The 27,086-nt window shown below is 45.2% G+C and overlaps 2 protein-coding genes across 7 annotated transcripts in view; one reads left to right on the top strand and one right to left on the bottom strand.

The window, feature by feature from the left end:
• The window catches only part of LOC120314905 (RNA-binding protein 4-like), a 27,359-nt gene extending 6,811 nt beyond the window's left edge, over positions 1-20,548 (top strand). The window contains exons 4-7 of one of the 4 annotated variants that reach the window (XR_005558566.1): positions 5,901-6,026; positions 6,526-6,637; positions 19,214-19,359; positions 20,084-20,548. The gene's annotated coding sequence lies outside the window, so the exon portion shown is untranslated. Of the gene's footprint in view, positions 1-5; positions 1,248-5,900; positions 6,027-6,525; positions 6,638-9,584; positions 10,720-19,213; positions 19,813-20,083 lie in introns of those variants that run through there. The other 3 variants (XR_005558564.1, XR_005558565.1, XR_005558567.1) reach the window with 3 other exon arrangements.
• On the bottom strand, positions 11,521-27,086 carry SNX15 (sorting nexin 15). Of its 3 annotated transcripts, none has more exons than XM_039358461.1 (8): positions 26,851-27,086; positions 25,295-25,330; positions 22,438-22,558; positions 22,076-22,191; positions 18,750-19,002; positions 16,960-17,112; positions 13,355-13,597; positions 11,521-12,240 (listed from the first exon to the last, which is right to left on the bottom strand). In XM_039358461.1, exons 1-8 carry the CDS (start codon positions 26,947-26,949, stop codon positions 12,134-12,136), a joined length of 1,128 nt encoding a protein of 375 aa, XP_039214395.1. In that variant the 5' UTR covers positions 26,950-27,086; the 3' UTR covers positions 11,521-12,133. The 3 variants fall into 3 exon arrangements, with proteins under 3 accessions (XP_039214395.1, XP_039214396.1, XP_039214397.1); XM_039358462.1 differs by having other exon boundaries at positions 18,750-18,942; positions 26,851-27,085; XM_039358463.1 differs by lacking the exons at positions 25,295-25,330; positions 26,851-27,086 and adding an exon at positions 25,119-25,265.

Genomic DNA, 27,086 nt, shown 5'->3' with positions numbered 1-27,086 from the left:
GACAGCTGTTTCTGGAAGAAGTCAGGGGGTTTGGATGCCCCCCCCCGCCCCCCATCTTCCAAGCAGGCAGAGCCGATCTGAAGCCACGCGGTGCCTTTTGTTCTGCCGACAAGAAGCTGCTTCAACCCAGCCAAAGGAAATATCCTGTCCTTCTGTCACACTCTTAAAATAGGCACCGGGAAACACACAGGGTGTTCTGAAAATTGCCATTTTTCTCTTGGGTTCTTGATGTTCTCGGCGCTCGGAGAACACCCAGTTCTGAGTTACAGATCTTCCCCTACAGTTGGAATTGCTGCTTTTGCATCCTGTATCAATCCTCCCCTTCCCAGATCCGGGGAAATGTGAGAGGCAGGTGGTCCTTGACTTATAAACACAGCTGAGTCCAAAATTTCTGTTCGGAAGCGAGACAGTGGTTAAGTCAATTTTGCCCCACGTTACGACTTTCCTTGCCGCAGCCGTTAAGGGTGTCAGTGCCGTTCAGTTAGTAATGTAGTTGTGAAGCGAATCTGGCCAGAAGGTCACAAAAGGGGATCACGTCATAAAAAAAACGAGTCTTGAATTTTGATCACGGGACCCCCGGTGACGCTGCAGTGGTCGTCAGTGTGAAAAACGGTCCTAAGTTACTTTTCCCAGTGCTGTTGCAACTTTGAACGGTCACTAAACAAACGTAAGTCGAGAACTATTTTGTACATTGGAAATCCAGACAGGTTGACCGACAGCTTGGCTTGGAATTCTGGGAACTGAAGTCCCAAACTTCTGGACGCATTTTGGAGGACAGGAAGCTGGCTTATAATGCAAAATGGTTCCTACCCTGTCCTTCCTGCTCCTGGAACGGGGGTTCTGTTTTTTTCCAGCAGTCAGCTGCTGAATGATGACCACTTGCAAGACCGCTTTGGTGGATTGGCATAAAGGGGAGGGACAGGCAGGAATTGGGGAGGGCAGCCGTATTTATTTATTGTATTTAATTTATACGCTGCCTATCTCATTTTTGAGTGACTCTAGGTGACTTACAAACAAAGGAGATTTGGGTATAGGGTGGGCAACTGGACAGCCACTCCCAATTTCTACCCCGTCCCCCCGAAATGCAGGCTGGCTGCCTAAAGCGTCATCTCTGTCTCCTGAATGAGGAGGAGGATGACGAAGAGGAAGGATGGAGAAGAGAGAAAAGGGTATATAGGTAGTCCTCGATTTATGACCACAGTTGAGCCCAGACTTTCTGTTGTTAAGCGAGACATTCCTTAAGTGAATTTTGCCCCAATTTATGACCTTTCTTGCCACAGTCGTTCAGAGAATGGCTGCGGTTGTTAAATTAGAAACACAGTCGTTAAATGAAAATCTGGCTTCCCCCATTGACGTTTTGCTTGTCAGAAGGCCACGTGACCCTCCAGAACACTGCCACCGTCATAAATACAAGTCGGTTGCCAAGTGTCCGAACATGCTGCACGACGATGCTGCAACGGTCGTTAAGTGTGAAAAACGCCGTCAGTCGCCTTTTTCAGTGCTGTTGTACTTCTGAACAGACAAATGAACTGTTGGAAGTTGAGGATTAGCGGCTGTGTCACCCATTTGGGGCTGTGTCCGAAGGGTCATGGGTCAAGACCATATTCATACAATCTGCAGCCAAAGCCAACCAACCTTGTGCCTCCATTAGATCAAATTTTAAATGGTCGCTAAGCGGCCACTTTGTAAAGCTCTTGATAATTGTGCCCAATTTTGAAGTAAGACGTAACCCTGTTCCCAGCCTGGGGTTGCCAGATGTTCTAAGAGTGATTCTCAACCTTTTTAATGCTGTCGTAAGTCGAGGACTACTCAACCGGTTGTAAGTCGAGGACTACTCAACTGGTGCAGCACCGTTTGCAGAATGGGACTTTTGGCGGGATCAGCAGGGCAGAGACAGCCTGGACAATTCCTATTGGCTTTTGAAAGCCAATAGAATTAGACTCTATTCAAGAGAGTCTATTCTATTGGCTTTCAAAAGCCAATAGAATAAAAGGAAGTAGCACAGCTAAGGAAAAGGAGGAAAAAAATGGCGGACTGCGTTGTTTGGTGACCCCCATGAAATGGTCGTTCGACCCCAAATGGGGTCCCGACCCACAGGTGGAGAACCGCTGTTCTAAGATGTCCCTTTTGGGGAATTGCAATCGGAATAACAGAAGGGACGTTGAAGGTCTTCTAGTCCAACCCCCTGCTCAAGCAGGAGATCCTATATCATTTCAACATGTTGGTTGTGTTCTCCATGTGCTTAGCCAGGTATGTACGTTACCTGTATTCACGGAGAAGCTCAGATAGGTTTCATCCTGGTTTGCTTTTCATGCGGTTTTGGAGGGTCCACCTCAGATTATTGTACGAAGCCTCCCAAATGGGACATGATTTATTCTGGTTTGTCTGTTGACTCCAAAGATTCTGGGCAGCTAAACCACATATGAAATATTCAACTAAAACAAGAACAGTCTAGACAACAATAACAGAGTTGGAAGAGACCTCGCTAGTCCAGGGGTCTCCCAACTTAGCCACTTTAAGACTCGCGGACTTCAACTCCCAGAATTCCCCAGCCAGCGCTGGCTGGGGAATTCTGGGAGTTGAAGTCCGCAAGTCTTAAAGTGGCTAAGTTGGGAGACCCCTGTTCTCATCCAACTTCCTGATCAAGCAGGAGATCCTTACACCCAATTTAAAAAGTAAACAATCACAATAGTCCTGGGACAGAGTTTTCACAAACACACTAAGGTCAGCTCTTCAGACAACCTTAGAAAATGGATACCGTGTGCTATTCCAGATGTTAGGGGCTGTGACCGGCACATTTCTCAGCCCCCCAAAGGTGACCGTGCTTAATCGAGGGGATGTGGGGTTGGACCCCCTGCCTGGATGTAACCAAGGGGTGCAAAAACAATTGGGGTGTCTCTCAAGTAAACCAGTCTGCAAGCCCTGCACGAATTCATAGGAAGGGATCTTAATTGCACCTGGAAACTGAGAGGCAGTGCAGCGGAGGTGACATGCAACAAAGCAACGAAGTCCTCAACTTACATCAGTTTGTTTAATGACCATTCAAAGTTACAAAGGAAGGCACGTTGCAGCATCCCCATGGCCATGTAAGGGGGATGCAGGTCCTTGACTTACAACAGTCCATTTAATGCCTGTTCAAAATCACAGCGGCACTGAAAAAAGTGAAAGTTTTTTGCACAAGTGTTGCAGCCTCCGTGTGGCCACGTGATCAAAATTCAGACCCTTAGCAACGGACTCATATTTATGACGGTCGCACTGTCCCGGTCCCTTTTGCGACCTTTTGACCGGATTCAGAAGGGGAAAGACGGATTCACTTAACAACCGTGTGACCGTGTTAAAATGGAGCAAAATTCACTTAAGAACTGTCTTTCTTAGCAACAGAAATTTGGGCTCAGTTGTGCTCGTAAGTCAAGGACTACACATACTGCTCGTATTGCTGCATTTTTGAGCCAGTTGTAGCTTCCGGATGGTCTTCCAGGGCAGCCTCACATAGAGTACACTGCAGTTTCGGGCAGTCCTTGACTTATGACCATTTATTTACCAACTGTTTGAAGTTAGAATGGTGCTGGAAAAAGTGATTTACAACCAGTCCCCAGAGACACTGCAGCATCCCCACAGTCACGTGGTCGAAATTTGGGCAGGGGACAAGCTTGCAGTGTCCCCAGGTCATGTGGTCACCATTTGTTCCCAGTGACCAAGCAGCAAAGAATGAGGAAGCTTAACCACCGCACAATTCGTTTAACGACTGCAGTATAAGAAGAAAAATCAATCCTGCAATGCACGGGTCCCCAAACTCCGGTCCGTGAACCAGTACCAGGCCATGACATGCCAGCAACCAGTCCGCACAAACAAGCAAAGCCCCATCTGCGAGACGCAGGCAGCACGCAAAACCACGTACTCTCCGGTCTGCGGAAAAACCTTTCTCTGCAGAACCGGTCCCTGATGCCCAAAAGGTTGAGGACCTCTGCTGTAATGACTCACTGAATGATCACACCACTTAGCGGCAGAAATTCTGGCCCGTATTGTGCTCATAAGCCGAGGACTGCTTGTAATCCACCTGCAAGGTGACCTGGGTGTGAGTGACAGATTGAGGAGAAAAAGGGCACATCTGGGGCACCAGATAAATCTCGGCAAAGGCTCTCCTGCCCTCAACCGTGACTAGCTCCTTGAACAGCAGCTGTGTATTGGTAGTCCTCGGCTTACGACCACAATGGAGCCTTGCTAAGCAAGATGGTTGTTAAGTGAGTTATGCCCCATTTTGTGACCTTTCCCACCACAGTGGTTAAGTGAATCATCGCAGGTATTAAGTTAGTAACCCATTAAGTGAATCTGGCTTCCCTATTGATTTTGCTGGTCTAGAACAGTGGTTCTCAACCTTTTTAATGCCGCGACCCCCAACCGGTCATAAGTTGAGGACTACTCAACCAGTCGTAAGTCGAGGACTACTCAACTGGTGCAGCACCATTTGCAGAATGGGACTTTTGGCGGGCTCAGCAGGGCAGAGACAGCCTGGACAATTCCTATTGGCTTTTGAAAGCCAATAGAATTAGACTCTATTCAAGAGAGTCTATTCTGTTGGCTTTCAAAAGCCAATAGAATAAAAGGGAGGAGCACAGCTAAGGAAAAGGGGGAAAAAATGGCAGACTGCGTTGTTTGGCGACCCCCGTGAAATGGTCGTTTGACCCTAAATGGGGTTCTGACCCACAGGTTGAGAACCACTGGTCTAGAAAGTCACAAAAGGGGGATCATGTGACCCCGGGACACTGCGACCGTCGTAAATATGAACACAGTTGCCAAGCGTCCGAATTTCGATCACGTGACCAAGGGGATGCTGCAACAGTTGTGTGAAAAATGGTCATCTGCCCCGACTCAGTGACATTTTAGCTTTGAATGGTCATTAACAAATTGTTATAAGTTGAGGACTACCAGAACTCAGGAGCCCTCAATCTTGCGAGGATTGTGTTCCTCCCCATCCAGATGGGCAGTGAACTATGATCAACAGTGACCATTCCCCTTTCTGCGTTTTCGCAACATGATAATCCCTCGATTCAAGTTTAGCACAGTGGTTCTCAACCTGTGGGTCAGGACCCCATTTAGGGTCGAACGACCATTTCACGGGGGTCGCCAAACAACGCAGTCCGCCATTTCCCCCCCCCCCTTTTCCTTAGTTGTGCTCCTCCCTTTTATTCTATTGGCTTTTGAAAGCCAATAAAATAGACTCTCTTGAATAGAGTCTAATTCTATTGGCTTTCAAAAGCCAATAGGAATTGTCCAGGCTGTCTCTGCCCTGCTGAGCCCGCCAAAAGCCCCAGTCTGCAAACGATGCTGCACCAGTTGAGTAGTCCTCGACTTACGACCGGTTGAGTAGTCCTCGACTTATGACCAGTTGGGGGTCGCGGCATTAAAAAGGTTGAGAACCACTGGTTTAGCACGTTGTAGGAACAGGGATTGTTATGTTAGCGTGTTCTCAGCTGAGTTTCTCTGCCCAAAGATCAAGAGCTTAGCTTCTCTGCAGTACAGGGAGTCCTCGGTTCACGACAAACCGGAACTGGAACTTCCGTTCTTAAGCGAAATGGGTGTTAAGGAAGTCCTAAGTTCATGACTTTTTTTATCATGGTTGTTAAGCCAATCTCCGTGGTGGGAGTGAAGAAGGCGGTCGTAAAGTGAATCCAGCTTCCCTCATTGACTTTGCTTCCCTCATTGACAATCACCTGACCCGGGGAGGCTGCAACTATTATAAATACAAGTTTTGAATGTGTGGAGATGTTGCAGTGGACGTTAAGTGTGAGGACCCGGTCATAAGCCACTGTTTTCAGCACCGTTGCGTCTTCAAGTGGTTACTAAACAAACGGTCGTAAATCGAGGACTACTTGTAAGAAAGAAATGCTGTTTGGTTTTAGATTCTCCTCCTCCTTTCCCCAAATCCTGCCTCCATCCCCACCCAGCAAGTTAAAAGGATCCGAACTGATAACTGAGGGATGCCTACCTCGCAGGGGGGATTTGAATCCAGCGCTCCTGGGGCAGAGGTAAGCGACCTCTTTTTTCCTACCTGCTAAAACAGTGGTGTCCAGCCTTGGCAACTTGAAGACCTGCGGACCTCAAGTCACCAAGGTTGGACACCACTATGCTAAAATCACTCCTTTCAGCATGTCAGAAGCACTTGAAGATTGACGCTGTCAAAACTTATCTCCAGTTCACTTTCTGTCTTTTTTCTTCCCTCGTGATAAAGGCGTCCGTTTTTCTGCCTCATTCTTCGAAACCAGGGATAGGCAACCTTGGCTCTTTTAGGATGTGTGGACTTCAACTCCCAGAACTCCTGAGTCAGCATGGCTGGTTCAGGAATTCTGGGTATTGAAGTTCACAAGTCATAAAAGAGCCAAGGTTGCCTACCCCTCTTCTAAATCTATGGGGGTGGTGTTTTTTTGTTTTAGCTGACTTTGCAGCTGGTGGTGCAACTCTTCCCAATGTTTATTTTGTTATTCGATTTTCCTTTAATTTTTATATTATTCGATGCATCTTTCCAAGACTCTCCGGCGATCTGCACATCCCTCCCCAAAAGAGGAACGGAATGCGAGACAGAAAACCTGGCCTCTGCTAAGAAGACTTGGCCATGAAAAACAGGATGTAAACAAAGCAGGTAAAAGGGTTGCATCCACACAGCCCACTAAACTTGGTTACGTGAATGGATGGCTTTCATTTCTGTCTTTTGGCCTTACCGCGTTTGGAAAACACAACCCATACATAGAACCTAGAACAGTACGGTTGGAAGGGACCTTGGAGGTCTTCTAGTCTGACCCCCTGCTCAAGTTGGAAGCCTTATATCATCCTAGTCAAATGATTCTCCATTTATTTCTTGAAATCCTCCAGGGATGGAGCACCCAAAACCTCTGGAGGCAAGCCGTCCCACTGATGAATATATTAATAGGATTAATACGGATAGGATGAGGTTCCTCCAATTGTGCAAACCCACAACATCCATTCATAAAGTAACCAGGTTTAATTGTGTTTTGTGGATGCAACCGGCGAACGTAAGTAACACCCCGGTTTATCTGGAAGATATTCGCTCCCAGGCTCTTCTTAGCAAGACATGTTCAAAAGCTCATTTTTGTCTTACAACCAGTTGACAGAGGATGGAAAAAAAGGCAGACATGCATGGAGGATTCTGGGAGTTTAAGTCCACAGGTCTTGACGTTGACAGATTTGAATAACCCGGCGCTAAAAGGTGAACTTCAGCATCCTCAAAAGAGAAGCAGCTGGTTTTGAGATTATTTCTCTATATATCAGGGGTTCTCAACCTTGGCAACTTTAAGACTTGTAGACTTCAACTCCCAGAATTCCTCAGCCAGCTTTGCTTTGCTTTTGAGTGTGGATGGAGTGGGTGGGGCCTACTGGGTGGGTGTGGCCAGCTCTACATCGTTCGCGTCAAGGGGGCCTGTGGGGGCCTGGGCAGGAGTGGGACAGATCTGAGGGTCTCTGGCAGAAGGGGGTGGGACCCGGGGCAAGCGCCAAGGCACGGTCCATTTCTTCATTCCTCACAAAGGGGGACACCTCCCCAGCATGCACCCAGGGGGCAGGGGCGACGTGGCAGGGGCCAGTTCCTCGCTGTTTCCAGACAGCCTTATGGAGCTAAGACTGAATGCGTTTCAGCATAGATGGCCACCACAAAATTGTACATTGGCTCCCGGTCGGCCTGGGCCAGGGCCAAGGCAGCGGGGGGCGTTCCCTCACTTTTTCCAGGATGGCTTCGCGGGCCACATGAAACCATTTCGCGGGCCGCATCCGGCCCCCGGGCCTTGTGTTTGACATGTCTGCCCTATCATAAAATCCTAAGAGTGGAAGGAAGGTCTTCTTGTCCAACCCCCTGCTCAAACAGGAGAACCTAGAGCAGGGGTTCTCAACCTTTTTAATGCCGCAACTCCCAACCGGTTGTAAGTTGAGGACTACTCAACCGGTCGTAAGTCGAGGACTACTCAACTGGTGCAGCACCGTTTGCTGGGCTTTTGGCGGGCTCAGCAGGGCAGAGACAGCCTGGACAATTCCTACAGGCTTTTGAAAGCCAACAGAATTAGACTCTATTCAAGAGAGTCTATTCAAGATTCGCCTTTTCACAAATGCAAAGGTGGGAGGGACGATTAGGCAACCGAGAGCCAAGGCCACTTGAAGGAGAAATGGACTGTTTCCCTAACAAAAAGAAATATTACTATTGGACAATGTGAACACCCGGTGGGTGGGGGTGAGGGAATTTGTTGTTTAATTAGGTAAGTTTTTGAGCGGAAAAGCCAGAGCTGGTTTTGCTTCTTCGATGCCAATGTAAATTTTCAGTAAAGTATTATACTCTTGGTAAAATCATGTCTCAGGAGTTTCTTTTTACGGAGATGGCAACTGGATAGTTGATCCTTGGAAGTTTTCTAGTCTAAGGGGTCTCCCAACTTAGCAACTTTTAAGACTTGTGGCCTTCAACTCCCATGCGCTGGCTGGGGAATTCTGGGAGTTGAAATCCACAAGTCTTAAGGTTGCCAAGAGGTTGAAAAACAAACACGTCATTAAGCATTACAGAGCAGCTTTCTAAGTATTCCTAGCAGAACCACTAGATTCTGTAACAGCTTTGTTCCTTATGCCAGATCTTTTAGGCACCAGGGACCGATTCTGTGGAGGAAGGTTTTTCTATGGACTGGAGGGGTGTGGTTTTGTATGCAGCCTGCATACCAGATGGGATTTGCTTGTTTGTGCGGACCAATTGTTGGCATGCTGCAGCCCAGTACTGGTCCATGGATCGGGGGTTAGGGACCCCTGCCTTATAATAATAAGAATAAAGCTAGAAGGTACCTTGGAGGTCATCTAGTCCAACCCCCTGCTCAGGCAGGAAACCTTATACCATTTCAGACAAATGGCTGTCCAGTCTCTTCTTAAAAACTTCCAGTGTTGGAGCATTCACCGCTTCTGGAAGCAGGTTGTTCCACTGGTTAATTGTTCTGTCAGGAAGTTTCTCCTTAGTGCTAGGTTGCTTCTCTCCTTGATTAGTTTCCACCCATTGCTTCTCGTCCTGCCTTCAGGCACTTTGGAGAATAGCTTGACTCCCTCTTCTTTGGGGCAGCCCCTGAGATATTGGAACCCTGCTGTCATGTCCCCCCTCGTCCTTCTCTTCATTAAGCTAGACATACCCAATTCCAGCAACTGTTCCTTATATGCTTTAGCCTCCAGTCCCCTAATCATCCTTGTTGCTCTTCTCTGTACTCACCATCTTTTTTACATTGTGGTGACCAAAACTGGATGCAGTATTCCAAGTGTGGCCTTACCAAGGCCTTGTAAAATGGTATTAATACTTCATGTGATCTTGATTCTATCCTTCTGTTAATGCAGTATCCCTGTTATACCACCTGTCTTGTAAATTCGCAGGATTCTTTGGGGGGGGGGCAGGTGTATACATTCGAACTTAACTGTAATGTTTCTCTCTGTCGTGTGCGTGTAGGCGGGTATATGCAAAATGTTATTTTTTTGAGAGCTGAATGCAACAAAAATTCAATGTATGTTGATTAGTGTACATTTAAAGGGACAATAAAGTTTTTATTCTCTTCTCTTAAAAGTGATTTTTCTTTGGGTAAATATGTACAAACCCATGGTCCATCACGACACAGACATTTCAACTGGCTAGTATGATTGCAACAAGGACTACAATATCTTCAAAAATCTCCCGAAGTCTTCCTGCAAAGATGAAAATTGATGAAATTACTAATCGTAATTTGTTAAAAATTCACTGAAAAGTTTTGGCGGGCTTAAATAGCCATCTTCTCCAACTGAGTGCCATCAAATATGCTGAGCCTGGAACTTTCAAGGAGTTGTGTGAATCCAATACTTGGAGTGCAAAAGGTACAAGTAAATACAAAGTTTATGATAACGTTGTTTAGCAATTGGAGTTCCAGTCCCAATTTATGGTTATGAGTCCAAGAAAATCCATAGATGAAAAGCGTGTGAAAGGCACCCAAGGAACCTTATTAAGAGCACTTGAGCTACTTGATCTTTTAGCCTAAAATTTGGTGACAGACCCACCTGGGTCACACCACCATAAATGAACTGGACAAGCTGGATTTGCACAATCTGTTAAACTGTAAAGGAAAAACAACTAAACATAAAATTAACCGAATTTAGTGTCTTATGCAGATGAAGCAGAGATTCAACGCTTCTATGAGCCTATATAGGCAGTCCTTGACTTACAACGGTCCATTTAATGACTGTTTGAAATTACAACAGCAGTGAAAAAAGTGACTTACGACAGTTTTCACATTTATGACCGTTGCCGCATCCCCACGGTCACGTGATCAAAATTCGGAGACTTGGCAACTGACATGTACTTATGACGGTCGCAGTGACCCGGGATCACGTGTTCCCCTTTTACAATCTTCTGACAAGTAAAGTCAATGGAGCAAGATTCGCTGAACAGCCATGTTACTACCTTAACAACTATAATGATCCATTTAAGAAGTCATAAAATGAATAATAGACCAACCCATAGACTGGAAACCAGAGATCTTTTTGTTGGGTATTTTAAACAGAAAATATAGTAAAGAAATATGGTACTTAATTTTACATATAATAACGGCGACAAGAATAGCATATGCTCAGTGCTGAAAAAATGAGAATACACCATCAGAGGAAGAAGTAATAAGAAAAATCCTGGACTGTGCTGAGATGGACAAATTAACAAAAGAGGTAAAAGAAAAGGAAGACACAGAGCATTATATAACATGGAACAAGTGGTATGTCTGGTTGGAGACTAGAAATAATAGAGAATAAATATGGAAAGGTCAAAAGTGAAAATATGTGTATAATAATGTATAATAATAATAATATGAATTATTCTTAGTAAGAAGTAGAACATGAAGGAAAAAAATGTAAATAAGAAACAACAGGGCAATAAGGACAAATATTCTAAAGAGGAATAAGGGGAGAAATGTAAATAATAGATTACCATTATGCAATCGCTGTAAAAAAAAGAGGAGTATATATTGTGTATGTATGTGTGTTATGTTTTGCTTTGTTTTGTTGGTTAAAAAAAAAGTCATAAAATGGGAGAAAACTCACTTAACATCTGCCTCGTTTAGCTACCTGTAACCGTATTTCTTAGAGGAATCATTCAAATATAAGAGAAATCTGGGCCCAATCACCACGGAATAGCAAACTTTTCCTCCAGGTCCGATCTTTGGTTTGAAATTCAAAGAATATCATCCTGAATTCCACTTTTTTAGCCCAGGCAGAGGGAGAACCAAGTCTAGTTTGATCTTCAAAGAGATTAAACAGTTTGGAATTTGGGCAGGGGGTGTCCCAACACACTTGGGAGGAGGCAACAGAGTTGCTTTGAACTGTAAGATGGGCAGCAAATAAATTGGTTAAATAAATAAATTTGATAAATGAATTGAAAAGGTAAATGTAAAAGCTTGAAATGTTCCAGTGAAAATATGCAGATTTTTCTCCCTGGACAAAACATTTCAGACCTCTTTATTCTCTGATTTCCATTTTGGAGGGGGGGGGGGGAGATATGTCTGCCAAAGGATCTCACATATTCTCTCTGGGATTGTGTTGCTCTGGACAGCCACAATTATTACTGGACAACGGACACGGATGCAAGCCAGTTCAAAAAAAGGCACTTCTAAAAAGCAGTTGCAAAACAAAATCCTTCTCTAAATGTTAGGCTCTCTGCATTCACACAACCCATTCATTTTGTTCCCCTGCTTGGATAAACCCGGCCTGTTTGCTTTAAAGTTTTAACATGCAGGGAGTTGGCCAAACCCCTGAAGTTGAAGCAACTGAATCGGGAATTTCCACATTCAGACAACTCCTACGCAAACCTTGATCCCCTGTCTAAGCCATCCCCGAAGGAAAGAGCAAGCCCTACGGTTATTTTTTGCCCAGGTTTAACGTTCCAGATCCGGGCTTGAGGGCGGACGACAGGAAAGGGCCCAAATGCACCACGAAAGCTAAGATTTCAGCTACAGTCCTTTGGAAGAAAAATTTACAAATGTGTTTTATGTAGGAATTCCAAGCCCCTGACGAAAACGGCCTTGGGAAAGTGGTCAGCCTGAAACCCGGGTCTGTTGGCAGCGGCAGGAAATACAAGCAACTCATGGTGGATTGGAAGTCAGAGTTCCAGATGCTTCAAATGTTGCTGGAAAATTTCTTCAGCCCTCTGCAGGTATTTGGCTGTCTTCTTTTTCACTGCTTCCCTGCGGGCTAGATTTGGATCGCCTGCAAACAGGAAGACAGGTTGGATCACTTTGTGGTGGAGCTCTGGAATCCAGCCAGCAAAAAACCAAACAAAAAGTCAAACTGCAGCTCAAAGCATTTAGCAGGGTAACAGACCACCAGCCGGCTGGCATTATAGCTTCTAAGAAGTACCTTCTTCTGGCCACATTCACACAACATACTCAAACCAGGATTGGTAAAAGACAAAGCAGCTACATTTTCATGACACAGTAAACTTGATTAAGTATTTACCTCAGTTAATTATTTTTCCCCTAGGCTTAGCCTATTGCACCAACCCAGCCTATCTTGTTTGTTCGGTAGCCATATTCACACAACATACTCAAACCAGGATTGGTAAAAGACGAAGCAGCTACATTTTCATGACACTTGATTTAAGTATTTACCTCAGTTAATTATTTTTCCCTTAGGCTTAGCCTATTGCACCAACCCAGCCTATCTTGTTTGTTCAGTAGCCATATTCACACAACATACTCAAACCAGGATTGGTAAAAGACGAAGCAGCTGCATTTTCATGACACAGTAAACTTGATTAAGTATTTACCTCAGTTAATTATTTTTCCCCTAGGCTTAGCCTATTGCACCAACCCAGCCTATCTTGTTTGTTCAGTAACCATATTCACACAACATACTCAAACCAGGATTGGTAAAAGACGAAGCAGCTGCATTTTCGTGACACAGTAAACTTGATTAAGTATTTACCTCAGTTAATTATTTTTCCCTTAGGCTTAGCCTATTGCACCAACCCAGCCTATCTTGTTTGTTCAGTAACCATATTCACACAACATACTCAAACCAGGATTGGTAAAAGACGAAGCAGCTGCATTTTCATGACACAGTAAAGTTGATTAAGTATTTACCTCAGTTAATTATTTTTCCCTTAGGCTTAGCCTATTGCACCAATACTTGTTTGTTCAGTAGCCATATTCACACAACAGGCTCAAACCTGGATTAGTAAAAGACGGAGCAGCCAAGAACAGTTAGTATCTGAATTAGACTTTGGTTCCAGCTCTGCTCAGCGCCTTTCCAGGGACAAAACTCTCCCCAGTTTCGGGAAAAATCCCAGAAGCCGAAAAGACCCACTCCTAGCTTCACGTACCATGAAGACCCTGAAGGAGCAAGTCAACTCCGCTGCGGTAGCCATGAAAGGCCCCGTGGTAGTCTCTGGAGGCTTCGCACAGCACAGCTTGCCGGATCCGCTCAGTCGCTTCGGGCAGATACAAGGCACCTCCTGCCTCGGGTTTTTGCGTCATGTCTGTGCTGAGCAGGAGTTCTGGTTTGGTCTCTGAGGCCTCCAGAGAAGCCAGATCGTCTCCGTGAGAGAGACCGGTGGCAGTACAAGCTGGATCAGAAGGAAAAGAACAGATGGGCAGAAGCTCAACTGGCTAGAGAAAGAGATGGCTAGAATAGAATAGAATGGAATGGAATGGAATAAGAGATAATGGAATAGAATAGAATAGAATAGAATAGAATAGAATAGAATAGAATAGAATAGAATAGAATAGAATGGAATGGAATGGAATGGAATAGAATAGAATAGAATAGAATAGAATAGAATAGAATAGAATAGAATAGAATAGAATAGAATGGAATGGAATGGAATGGAATGGAATGGAATAGAATGGAATAGAATGGAATAGAATAGAATAGAAGAATGGAATGGAATAGAATAGAATAGAATAGAATAGAATGGAATGGAATAGAATAGAAGAATGGAATGGAATAGAATAGAATAATGGAATGGAATGGAATGGAATAGAATAGACTAGTCTAGACTAGACTAGACTAGAATAATGGAATGGAATGGAATGGAATGGAATGGAATGGAATGGAATAGAATAGAATAGAAGAATGGAATGGAATGGAATGGAATAGAATAGAAGAATGGAATGGAATGGAATGGAATAGAATAGAATAGAATAGAATAGAATAATGGAATGGAATGGAATGGAATAGAATAGACTAGTCTAGACTAGACTAGACTAGAATAATGGAATGGAATGGAATAGAATAGAAGTAGAGTAGAGTATAGAGTATAGAGTAGAGTAGAGTAGAGTAGAGTAGAGTAGAGTAGAGTAGAGTAGAGTAGAGTAGAATAACAGAGTTGGAAGGGACATTGGACGTCTTCTAATCCAACCCCTGCTCAGGCAGGAAACCCTATACCATTTCAGACAAATCGTTGTCCAGTCTTTTCTTAAAAACTTCCAGTGTTGGAGCATTCACAGCTTCGGGAGGCAGGATGTTCCACTGGTTAATTGTTCTCACTGTCAGGAAATTTCTCCTTAGTTCCAGGTTGCTTCTCTCCTTGATTAGTTTCCATCCATTGCTTTTTGTCCTGCCTTCAGGTGCTTTGGAGAATAGCTTGACTCCCTCTTCTTTGTGGCCACCCCTGAGATACTGGAACACCGTCGTGTCACCCCCAGTCCTTCTTTTCTTAAACTAGATGTACCCAATTTCTGCAACCATTCTTTAAATGTTTTAGTCTCCAGTCCCCTGATCATCTTTGTTGCTCTTCTCTGCACTCTTTCTAGAATCTAAACACCTTTTTTATAATATGGTGACCAGAACTGTGTGGCCTTACTAAGGCATTATAAAGTGCTATTAACATTGTATGTGATTTTGATTCTATCCCTCTGTTAATGCAGCCTAGAACTGTGTTGGCTTTTTTGGCAGCTGCAGCACACGGCTGGCTCCTATTCAACAGATTCAGTATTCAACAGATCAACAAAGATGATAAATGATCTGGAAGCTAAATCATATGAGCAACGTTTGAGGAAGCTAAGGTATGTCTAGTCTAGGGGTCTCCAAACTTAATAACTTTTAAGATGTGTGGTCTTCAACTCCTCCCAGGATGAGAAGGTGAAGTCTAATTTTGAGAGTTGAAGTCCACAAGTCTTAAAGTTGCCATGTTTGGAGACCCCAAGTTAGTCTAACAAAGAGAAGACTGGGGGGGGGGGACACATGATGGCTGTCTTCCAATACCTGAGGGGCTGTCACAGACGAGGGAATTGACTTAAATCTCCTAAGCACCTGAGAGCAAGAAAAAAAATAATGGATGGAAACTTATCAAGTTAAGCTAGAACCACAGTGAAACTTCCTGACAGTGACAACAATTAACCAGTGGAAGGATGTCCGAGCATGTGCTGAAGTAACCCAGGAGTAAATACAGTAAACAGTGGTTTGTATTAAATGGTGGTTTATATTACAATATCTACAAATATACTAGAAACAAAATATATATACATGATAATTCAGCAAACTCCAGTACACAGCAATTACAGCGGATATGGACGAGAGAGAACACAGCATCAAAAGCCTTCCTTTTTATTCTTCTTCTTCTTGTGCCATATTCGTTATCGGACGTTGGCGATCATGTTGGTGATCCTGTTTTTATCAGCAGCCGCACGAAAAAGTGCTGCTGAGTTTTTTCCCTTTTATACTCTTAAAGCAGTGTTTCTCAACCTTGACCATTTTAAGGCATGTGGACTTCAACTTCCAGAATTCCACAGCCAGCATTGCTGGCTGTGGAATTCTGGGAGTTGAAGTCCACATGCCTTAAAATAGTCAAGGTTGAGAAACACTGTCTTAAAGGGATACAGACACCTGCTGAGTCTTTCCTATCATTGCATTATTATATAAGCTGCTTAGCTATTAAATTATTATCCTGACAAAGGGCTTGCCTTCAGAATTTGTGGGTGCTCCATTACTGGAGATGTTCAAAAATAGGTTGGACAACCATTTGGCTGGGATGGTATAAGGTCTTTTGCCTTGAGTAAGGGGTTGGACTAGAACAGAGCTTTTCAACCTTTTCACCCATGGTACCACTTTTAGGATACGGCAACATCCGAGGACCACCAGTCACCTAGCAAGGTGTCAAAAACTTGACCAAAAAAAAAAAAAGGAAAAAAGTGATAAAGTACAAGTAGTCCTCGACTTACAACAGTTTGCTTAGTGACTGTTTGAAGTTACAATAGCATTGAAAAAAGTGCCCCCCAAGCCACAGCCGAGCAAGACACTTGCCTGTCCCCCCAGCGGTGCTCTTCCTCCTATCATTGTTGTGAGCATTTCTGTTGAGGATTGGCAGCGGGGGTGGGTGAGGGGGGTGTTTGGTTTTTACTCCCCCCGTCTGCTGGGTGGTTGCAGCAGGTTTTGGTCGCTTCACATGACCCTGGGACATTGTGACCGTCATAAATATGAATCAGTTGCCAAGCATCTGAATGTAAATCACAAGACGCTGGAGATGCTGCAACATTCCAGCTGATCAGCGCTTCTTCTGGGCTCAGCAGAAGCGCCAGGATCAGTGCTGCTTTCCACCTGGAGCTTGGTGCTGATCCTGGTGCTTCCACTGAGCGCTGACAGCTCCGAAGAAGCGCCAATCAGCTGGAAAGCAGCATTGATCCAGGTGCTTCCGCTGAGCCCCGACAGCCCTGCAGCTCCAGCCATCTCTCGCTCAGGCCTGTGCGGTGCTGCCACTGGTTCAGCTCATTCCCCTCCCCTGCTATCACTTTTCTAGGATGGTCGCGTATCACCTGCCAGGTGCCAATGTACCCCAGGTGGTACCCGTACCACTGGTTGAAAAGCCTTGGAGGCCTCTGAGGTCCCTTCCAGCCTTGGGGTTCGAGGTTCCATGGGAGATCCCACCCCCATCGGTGTCTTGGATCACAGCCCATCATGCCTGTTGGTTGGCCTTCATTTCCTACCTACCTTCTTTGGAGAAGGGGTCAAAGAGGGCTAATTCTTGGACCGATAAGAGGCAGTGAGAAGGTGAGGCGCTCTTGGCTCCTTCCTCGTCTTCCCCCCTGAAGGCAAAGAGGGCATCCAGATCCTCCTCTTGTTCCACAGTGTCAGAGGCCTCCTCTGTGGTAGAAGCAACAGTCAGCAGAAGCAGGAGCACAACTTCTTCTAAACTCCAAATCTATTAGGGCAGTGGTTCTCAACCTTTCTAATGCCGTGACCCCATAATACAGTTCCCCATGTTGTGGTGACCCCCAACCACTTATACATCACCGGGTGCCAGGGGCGTGGCCAAAGGGGGGGGAAAAACGGCGGACAGCCTTGTTTGGCGACCCCCGTGAAATGGTCGTTCGACTCCAAATGGGGTCCTGACCCACAGGTGGAGAACCACTGTATTAGGGACTGGCCACCTTAAGATCAGGTTCCCAAAGGGCTGCAGGCATGCAATTAATCGGACCAAAATTTTGGCAACTTGAAGCTGGCTGGGGGATTCTGGGAGTTGAGGTCCACCCATCTTACAAGGGGTCAAGATCTGAATTACAGACTGAACATTAGACTCGCCAAGCATTTTTCCAGGGATTTGCATCCCGCAAACCACAACAGCTGTAATCACACCCCACACTAAGTCAAAACTGAACAAACCACATTTTGGTTTAGGGCAGGGCTAGGCAACCTTGGCTCTTTTATGACTGGTGGACTTCAACTCCCAGAATTCCTGAGCCAGCATGGGGGGAACTGTGGCCCCTTCATGACTCGTGGACTTCAACTCCCAGAATTCCTGAGCCAGCGTGGCTCAGCTTGGAAACTTCTCCCTTTCCCCTCAGCGTGGCTGGCTCAGGAATTCTGGGAGTTGAAGTCCACCAGTCATAAAAGAGCCAAGGTTGCCTACCTCTGGTTTAGGGCAATCTTTGGACCTAACTATTGTGGTTTATTTACAGCTTGGGGCGAGATGCACACTCACTCCTAGCCTGCATATCTGGCAAGGGTTTCTAGTACTGTAGAGAGTAGGACAAGATTTGGAAATGAGCGATTACAACCTGTTTATCCCAACTGTGAGATGTAATCCCACACTATGATTGGTTAAGTCAGTAGAGTGTGAAGCTGCACAGAGAGTTATATGCTGGAAAGTATTCAGCCCAGCTTGTTCATTTGTTTGGCTTCTCTGGAAAGTGTGCACCTGGGCATGCACAGAATGCCTTCCTCTCCTCAAGGGGAGCATAATTGGTTTGGTCTGGTGGTTAAGGCACCAGGCTAAAAAATAAGACTGTGAGTTCAAGTCCTGCCTTAACCATGAAAGCCAGCTGGGTGACTTTGAACCAATCACTAGGAGATGGTGAATTCTAGTCCCGCCTTAGCCATGAAAGGCCACTGGGTGACCTTGGGCAAGTCACTTACTCTCTCAGTCCAGCCCACCTCACAGGGTTGTTGTTGTTGGGAAAATAAGAGGGGCAGGCATGTTGGGTTACAAATGACTCAAGGCATATTCACTGCCTTGAGTTAGGAAGGAAGAGAAAAAGATGGAAGGAAGGAAGGAAGGAAGGAAGGAAGGAAGGAAGGAAGGAAGGAAGGAAGGAAGGAAGGAAGGAAGGAAGGAAAAAAGATGAAGGAAAGAAGGAAGACAGAAAAAAGAAAAAAGGGAGAGAGAGGGAGGGAGGGAGGGAGGGAGGGAAGGAAGGAAGGAAGGAAGGAAGGAAAAAAAGGAAAAGGAAGGAAGGAAAAATGCTACTTTCGTTTTGGAATCCAGAACCTTAAGGGGGTACCTTGGTTCTCCATTTGGGGTTCAGAGACGCCATCTTTGCTGGCCACCTCTGGCTTTGGATCCAGCAGCCCATCCTCCTGAACCAGCCCCAGAGCCTCCTCGCCCTGTTCGACTCCTGTCGCAGGCACCGGGATGAGAGGGAGAGGCAGGGATGGCGACTCCCAGTGCCTGGGATAACTCTGCCCCTCTCCGCCCTGGAAGGACAAAGCAACCGCTGCTTTCCCACTCAACCGAGTCTCTGAATTTGCCGCCTTCTGCATTTGGGCACAAAAGGAGATCAAAGCTGTCCTCAACTTACGACTGTAGTTGAGCCTGGAATTCCCATCCTAAGCCATTGTGGTTGACGTCATGTCGCCAGACCTGATTTTTTGGAAAGTGTTTTGCAGTGGTCATTAAGTGAATGCTGTGGTTGTTAAGTGAATCCACTTCCTGCAATGTTTTCTTTCTTTCTTTTTTTTTTTGCAGGAAAGCGGACATCAATGCTGGAAACCGGCAAAAAAAAAAAAAAAAAGATGCATATTGGCTTGGTTAAGCAGTGTTTTTATAGAAAATTTAATTGATGTATCAGCGCGTTTGATCACATCAAACCGTATCATGGTTTTAATGCTCAGGTAACTTTAAGAATTCCCTTGAAACTGTGTGCGCTTCGGTTCCCCCAGGGGTATTCTGGGAGTTGAAGTCCACATACTTTAGGGTTAATCAGACTGGAACAAAACACTTGGTTTAAGCTCATGCAATGCAAGATGCCCAAACAAGCTGGGATCCTGAACCGCAAACCTGGTCTAAATCGTAGTCTGGCTATTTGTGATGGATCCCAACAGTCGGTCCCCTGGATCTAACAGTCCAGTAATCAACAGTTCCCATCTGTGGATTCTACTGTCCAACTGGCTTTACTGCGACAAGAATCGGAGATTATTTGTTTGTTTGTTATTTGGGATTACATGTGATCCTCAATTTATACCGTATATTCCGGTGTATAAGACGACTTTCGAGAGCGTTGAAACAGCCTCCGAACTTGGGGGTCGTCTTATACGCTGAGTCGTCTTATAGCCGGAAATAAGGTAGTTTCTGGCGTATAAGACGACTTTCTAGGCGTGCGACTTGGCGTTGATCGTCTTATATGCCGGAAATAACGTAGTTTCTGGCGTATAAGACGACTTTCTAGGTATGCAACTTGGCATCGATCGTCTTGCGACACGGTGTCGATCGTCTTGCGACCTGGCGTCAAACTAGGGGGTCGTCTTATACGCCGGGTCGCCCTATACGGTAACAGTTCACTTAGTGACCGTTCAAAGTTACAACGGCACTGAAAAGTGACTTTTGACCATTTTTCAGACTTATGACCGTTGCAGCATCCCCCTGATCACGTGATTTACATTCAGCTGCTTGACAACCGACTCGTATTTGATGCTTGCAGTGTCCCTGAGCCACGTGATTCTCTTTTGCGACTTTCTGACAAGCGAAGTCAACGGGGAAGCCAGATTCACTTAACTGTGTTACTAATTTAACAACTGCAGTGGTTTATTCTGAAGGGAACTTAAAATCCAGGCAAGAGATGGAAAATCAGGGCATCGATTTAACATGGTGGTCACATTTACAAATGCAAGTCAGACATGACAAAGATATTAAACAGTATGGATTTTATAAAGAGCAGACTGTGTTTGATCAGACATAACTAACTTCTGATGAAAAGTTAATTAAAAAATGTGTAATTTCTTATTAAATCTCAAAATGGAAGATGAACAAGTAAAAGAGACAATGATAGTATGGGCAAAGAATTTTGGATATAATATAGATTTGGAGAAGTGGCAAAGTTTGTGGGAAAGAAACTATAAATTGACAATGTCAACTTCATATAAAGAAAACTTATATAAAATGTACTATAGATGGCACTTGTCACCAACAAGATTAGCAAAAAGGTTTAAAAATATGTCAGAGAAATGTTGGAAATGTAAACACAAACCAAGTACTTATTATCATATGTGGTGGACATGTGTTAAAGCAAGGAGATATTGGATAACAATCCACACTTGATTAGAAAAAATGTTAGAGAAACACATAGACTATAAACTAGGTATAATGCCAGAAAAACGTGATAAGCAAAGTACAGATTTGATTCTACATATGATAACAGCAGCAAGAATTTTATTTGCACAATATTGGAAGAATGAAGCAATATCACCAGAAGAAATATTTAAAAAAAAACTAGGCTGTGCGGAAATGGACAGACTTACTTTAAGGTTGAAAAAAAAAAGAAGAAACAGAATATTTTCAAATTTGGGGCCTATTTTATCAATGGTTAGAGAAAAGATTTAGGGATTAGGAATTTAATTTGTATTAGTGAATAAGATACTCAGATAACACATTCTGTTGACTGGTTACTATTGAATTCTGTTAAAAAAATAATCAATAAACTTTATAAAAAAACAACTGCAGTGATTCACTTAACAACTGGGACAAGGAAGGTTGAAAAATGGGACAAAACTCACTTAACAAATGTCTCGCTTAGCAACATAAATGTTGGGCTCCACTGTGGACATAGGTTGAGGACCATCTCTATTTATTATTAAATCTATTTGTCACCCATCTCACATCCAGTGACTCTTGACGGCTTAGACCAGGGGTAGGCAACCTTGGCTGTTTTATGACTCGTGGACTTCAATACCCAGAATTCCTGAACCAGCCATGCTGGCTCAGGAATTCTGGGAGTTGAAGTCCACGAGTCACAAAACAGCCAAGGTTGCCTACCCCTGGCTTAGAGCATCAAAAGATTCAGGATTAAGGACCGCAGTAAACTTTGCCACCCAATCCGTGGCCCCTCCACACTCAAAGCAGGGCCCTTGGCAAACCACGATTGCGCAATGCACAGTCAGCCCCTCGCTTTCCCCACCCTTGTGGCCCTTGTTCACTGGATTGCCACAATCTAAAGCAGTGGTTCTCAACCTGTGGGTCGGGACCCCATTTGGGGTCGAACGACCATTTCACGGGGGTCGCCAAACAACGCAGTCCGCCATTTTTTTTCCCCTTTTCCTTAGCTGTGCTACTCCTTTTTATTCTATTGGCTTTTGAAAGCCAATAGAATAGACTCTCTTGAATAGAGTCTAATTCTCTTGGCTTTCAAAAGCCAATAGGAATTGTCCAGGCTGTCTCTGCCCTGCTGAGCCCGCCAAAAGTCCCCTTCTGCAAACGGTGCTGCACCAGTTGAGTAGTCCTCGACTTACGACCAGTTGAGTAGTCCTCGACTTACGACCGGTTGGGGGTCGCGGCATTAAAAAGGTTGAGAACCACTGCTCTAAAGAGAAACGCAGAATAAATAAATGAAGGTACCCGGAAGAACTCCTTCAGCTGGGGGCTGTTATTTAAGGCCGGGATGTGGACAGTGAAGCACAACATGTCTTCCGCCGCCTTCCTCCGCTCTTCAATCACCTCAGGGTCAAACCGGCCTGCGGAAGGTTGGGGAGCAACGTTTTAAGGGTGCAAGGAAGCCCAAGGACCCTAATTCCCAACCAATGAGGTCAACGGGAGAGACAAGTCACCTCCTGGGGTGCGGGATTCCTAATGGCTGGGGATTAGCGGCACTGTAATGCCTGAAAAAAAAAGTCGATTGGGGAAAGAGGGAGCTGAACCCCGAAAATCTGGTGATTTCATTTTTCCCAGGGCTGCAAAGCTGAACAAGGTCGAGGACTCACCAAAGACCTGCGCTCGCGGGAAAGCCGGAAAATCTTCCATGCGACGGAAGAGGTTGCGATGGGTGTAAGCCAAATCTGCGTGCAGCTTCTTAAAGTCGCTGTACCTCTTCCAGACCACGATCTGTCGGATGGAAGCGAGGGAGAGAGTCAGACAACCGAGAATTCGTGACTAGGCTAGCTTTCTCCAGGCAGGGACTCCCTGCATATCTGAAGGTATTGGTGCAATATTTCTCGATGTTGGCGATTTTCAGATGGATGGACTTCAACTCCCAGAATTCCCCAGCTAGCCATGTTGGCTGTGGAATTCTGGGAGTTGAAGTCCATCCATGCTGGCTGTGGAATTCTGGGAGTTGAAGTCCATCCATGCTGGCTGTGGAATTCTGGGAGTTGAAGTCCACTCATCTTCCAAGTTGCCAAGATTGAGGAACACTACTATCGTGCATTTCTACCCCTTTCCCTTAGGTATAGAGCCTCCCTTTCAACAATCTACCTCACAGGGTTGTTGTGATGGAAGAAAAAGTACATAGCATAATAAGGTTGGAAGAGACCTTGGAAGAATAACAGACCAGAATAACAGAATTGGAAGGGACCTTGCAGATCCTCTAGCACAGTGGTTCTCTACCTGTGGGTCGGGACCCCATTTGGGGTCGAACGACCATTTCACAGGGGTCGCCAAACAACGCAGTCTGCCATTTTTTCCCCCTTTTCCTTAGCTGTGCTGCTCCCTTTTATTCTATTGGCTTTTGAAAGCCAATAGAATAGACTCTCTTGAATAGAGTCTAATTCTATTGGCTTTCAAAAGCCAATAGGAATTGTCCATGCTGTCTCTGCCCTGCTGAGCCCGCCAAAAGTCCCATTCTGCAAACGGTGCTGCACCAGTTGAGTAGTCCTCGACTTACGACCGGTTGGAGATCGCGGCATTAAAAAGGTTGAGAACCACTGCTGTAGTCCAACCCCCTGCTCAAGCAGGAGAGCATTTTAGACAAATGGCTGTCCAATCTCTGCTTGAAAACCTCCTGTGATGGAGCACCCACAACTTCCAGAAAGAAGCCATTCCACTGGTTGATTGTTCTCTGTGAGTCAACTGAACAGAGAACATGATCATAAAACATGGAAAAGGGAGAAGCCAACTATACGCTTTCTTAGTGGCAGATAAGGCCAGTAGATTAACTAATACGTGTATTTACCCCGTGCCAATCTGCACAGGAAATATCTCCTACTAGGACAGTAACTGCTTTGTTCTTAGAATGCATCATTCTTGCTCACATTCAGTCACTTGACTTTTTGTAAAATCTGCTTTTCTCTCTTTTAAGACGGGCCTTTGGGACGTTTATGGGTTCTGTGGGCTGAGAGAAGCAGAGGCATCAACTTCCCTTGTAAGATGTTACTTGGGAAATCAATAGAAATAAAGCCAGGGCATTGTCTCCTGCAGTAGGCTGTGAAACTGACTAGGACACATTGTGGAACCGGGTAGATAAAGGCTTCTCCCCAGATCAGGCTGGGAAGTTGCCTAAAAAAGAGAAGGATTTCATCAAATGCACAGGAGGAAAGAAAGGATGTTTACCAGAAGAAAATCAGACTAAATGCAGCAAAATGTTCATTTTGGACAGCTTAATTTCTACTTCCCAATCAAGCCTCCTATCTTGAGATCTCCTAGTGGTCTCCCATTCAACCAGGTTCACACTCTGTTTAATTTTCTGGCTCATCAAGGCAAGCTAAGTGCTACCTCCTGCTGTGACATTAATAGTGCATTAGCCGAATTTAGTAATATAATTGCTAAAATACTGTAATGAGACATATGTGCCACTAAACCAGAGATTATTAAAATAATGGTTTACCAAAATGACTGATTTAGCATTCATACATCATGAACGATAAAGTATCTCATCACAGCATATTCACACATTAGGGTTACCCAGCTTAGTGTATACATCATACTAAACTGATTAAAGTTAATCGTGGTTAGGGGTTTTTTTGGCTCATTGCTGACTGAGGCAAAAGCTTGTTTCACTAGTCAATGGTTTATTATGTTCACGCAACCTATTCAACCTCTTTCCTGAGTGAATCTGCTGTGTTGATTGATCCATAAGTTTATTAACTTTCCATATAGGCTAATCCTCAAGTAAGCTCCATCACTGGAGATTTTTAAGAAGACATTAGATAGCCATTTGTCCAGGAAAGTATAAGGCAGAGGGTCTTCAAACTTGGCCCTTTTATGACTTGTGGACTTCAACTCCCAGAATTCCTTAGCCAGGCAAGCTAGCTGACAAATTCTGGGAGTTGAAGTCCACAAGTTATAAAAGGGCCAAGTTTGAAGACCCCTGGTATAAGGTTGGACTAGAAGACCTCCAAGTTCCCTTCCAACTCTATTATTTTGTTACAAGCAGTCCTCAACATACAACAGTTCCTTTAGTGCAGTGTTTCTCAACCTTGACAATTTTAAGGCATGTGGACTTCAACTCCCAGAATTCCACAGCCAGCAATGCTGGCTGTGGAATTCTGGGAATTGAAGTCCACATGCCTTAAAATTGTCAAGGTTGAGAAACACTGCTTTAGTGACTATTCAAAGTTACAACCCTGAAAAAAGTCGTAAGTCGAGGACTACCTGCGTTCTGTTAACCAAGATTCATATTCATGAAGACGAGCAAGTTGCGGGGATGCAGCAGAGATTGGCAACTGACCTGGGTCAGTGTCCTAGGAGAATTGGCACCACCAGGCTGCTTGAGACATCAGCTAAAGGTGTTGTTGTGTGAGAATCCAGCCACTAAGCCCCTTCACCAACCCACCCCGATCTTAGGACCATGTGTTGTGTGAAAGGTTTTATCTTCCCTTCCTTGGCCAGGCTGGGTCCACGTACCTCCTTGATGTCATCTGGATTCACCTTTGAGACAAACTGGAAGGAAAGAGATAACAGGAGGTGAACGTCAATTGGCGCCTTGCCAATCCCAGGAATGGCAGAGGCTGGTGGGGGGGGGGGGAAGAGCAGGATGCCAGCTCAAGGCCAGCTCCCTCTTGCATGTCCAGATGTTCTCTGCCCCCTCCCAGCAATTGCAGCCTGGGGGCAGAGACCCCCCCTTAGAGTGCAGTACTGTAGGCCACTTTAGCTGACTGTGTTCAGCAGGTCAGCGGTTCAAATCTCACCAGCTCAAGGTTGACTCAGCCTTCCATCCTTCCGGGGTAGGTCAAATGAGGACCCAGATTGTTGGGGGCAATTGCTTACTGGTGTACACCGCTTAGAGAGTGCTCGCACTTAAAGCGGTATACAAGTCTCATAAATAAATAAATAAATAAATAGAATAATGGAATGAAGAATAGAATAGAATAGAATAGAATAGAATAGAATAGAATAGAGCCGAGGTGGCGCAGCCGTTAGAGTGCAGTACTGCAGGCCACTTTAGCTGACTGTGTTCAGCAGGTCAGCGGTTCAAATCTCACCGGCTCAAGGTTGACTCAGCCTTCCATCCTTCCGGGGTAGGTAAAATGAGGACCCAGATTGTTGGGGGCAATGTAATATATATATATATATATATATATATATATATATATATATATATATATATATACATACACATTGCTTACTGGTGTACACCGCTTAGAGAATGCTTGCACTTAAAGCGGTATATAAGTCTCATCAATAAATAAATAAATAAATAAATAAATAAATAAATAAATAGAATAATGGAGTGAAGAATAGAATAGAATAGAATAGAATAGAATAGAATAGAATAGAATAGAATAGAATAGAATAGAGCCGAGGTGGTGCAGCCGTTAGAGTGCAGTACTGCAGGCCACTTTAGCTGACTGTGTTCAGCAGGTCAGTGGTTCAAATCCCACCGGCTCAAGGTTGACTCAGCCTTCCACCCTTCTGGAGTAGGTCAAATGAGGACCCAGATTGTTGGGGGCAATGTAAATATATATATATATATATATATATATATATATATATATATATATATATACACACATACATTGCTTACTGGTGTACACCGCTTAGAGAATGCTTGCACTTAAAGCGGTATATAAGTCTCATAAATAAATAAATAAATAAATCTTCCCCAGACCTATCAACTGGCAGCCCCATTGCCCCCCCCCAGTACCTTTGCATTACACACCCGCATACACAACACATAGAGGAGGGTGATAGCACGGCAATACCACGCCTCTGCCAAGGGGCAGGCTGGGGAGGGAGGCAGGGGGAGAAGCAGCCCCCCACCCCCTTTGCAAAAAAGAAAAGCAGAAGGGGGGGGGAAACCAAGCTCCTGAAACGCCCGCTTGGCTTCTCCTGCTCCACTGGCTGCACCCGCCCTTGCATGGGTCTTGGGGGAGGAGAGCAACCCCGGGGTTTCCTCCCCACTCCCCCGCCGGGCCTGGAGGGGGGGGGCCTGGAAACTCTCTTTGCAACTCCTTTCTCACTTTGGCCGTGACTTTGTACTCCGTGTAGCCTTTCGGGTGGGCGCGGGGGTCGCTGACCGCGTACGACCGGTGAAACTCCTCCTTCGCCCGACGGGACATCCCGGCGCCTTTTTCGGCGTCGCGGCCCCTTTAAATCCAGGACCGCGGCCGGAAGGGAGACAGTCCGCGCGCGACCGCCGGGGACCCTCCCGCAGGGCGCATGCGCATGCGCAGCCCCTTTCCCTGCCCGGCGGCCG

The sequence above is a fragment of the Crotalus tigris genome, unplaced genomic scaffold (genome assembly GCF_016545835.1).
Source record: "Crotalus tigris isolate CLP2741 ecotype Arizona unplaced genomic scaffold, ASM1654583v1 scf7180000019021.11574027:1482141, whole genome shotgun sequence".
Taxonomy (NCBI): Eukaryota; Metazoa; Chordata; class Lepidosauria; order Squamata; family Viperidae; genus Crotalus; species Crotalus tigris.
Note: the sequence above shows the minus strand (reverse complement) of the source record. Positions and strands in the feature narration are given on the sequence as shown.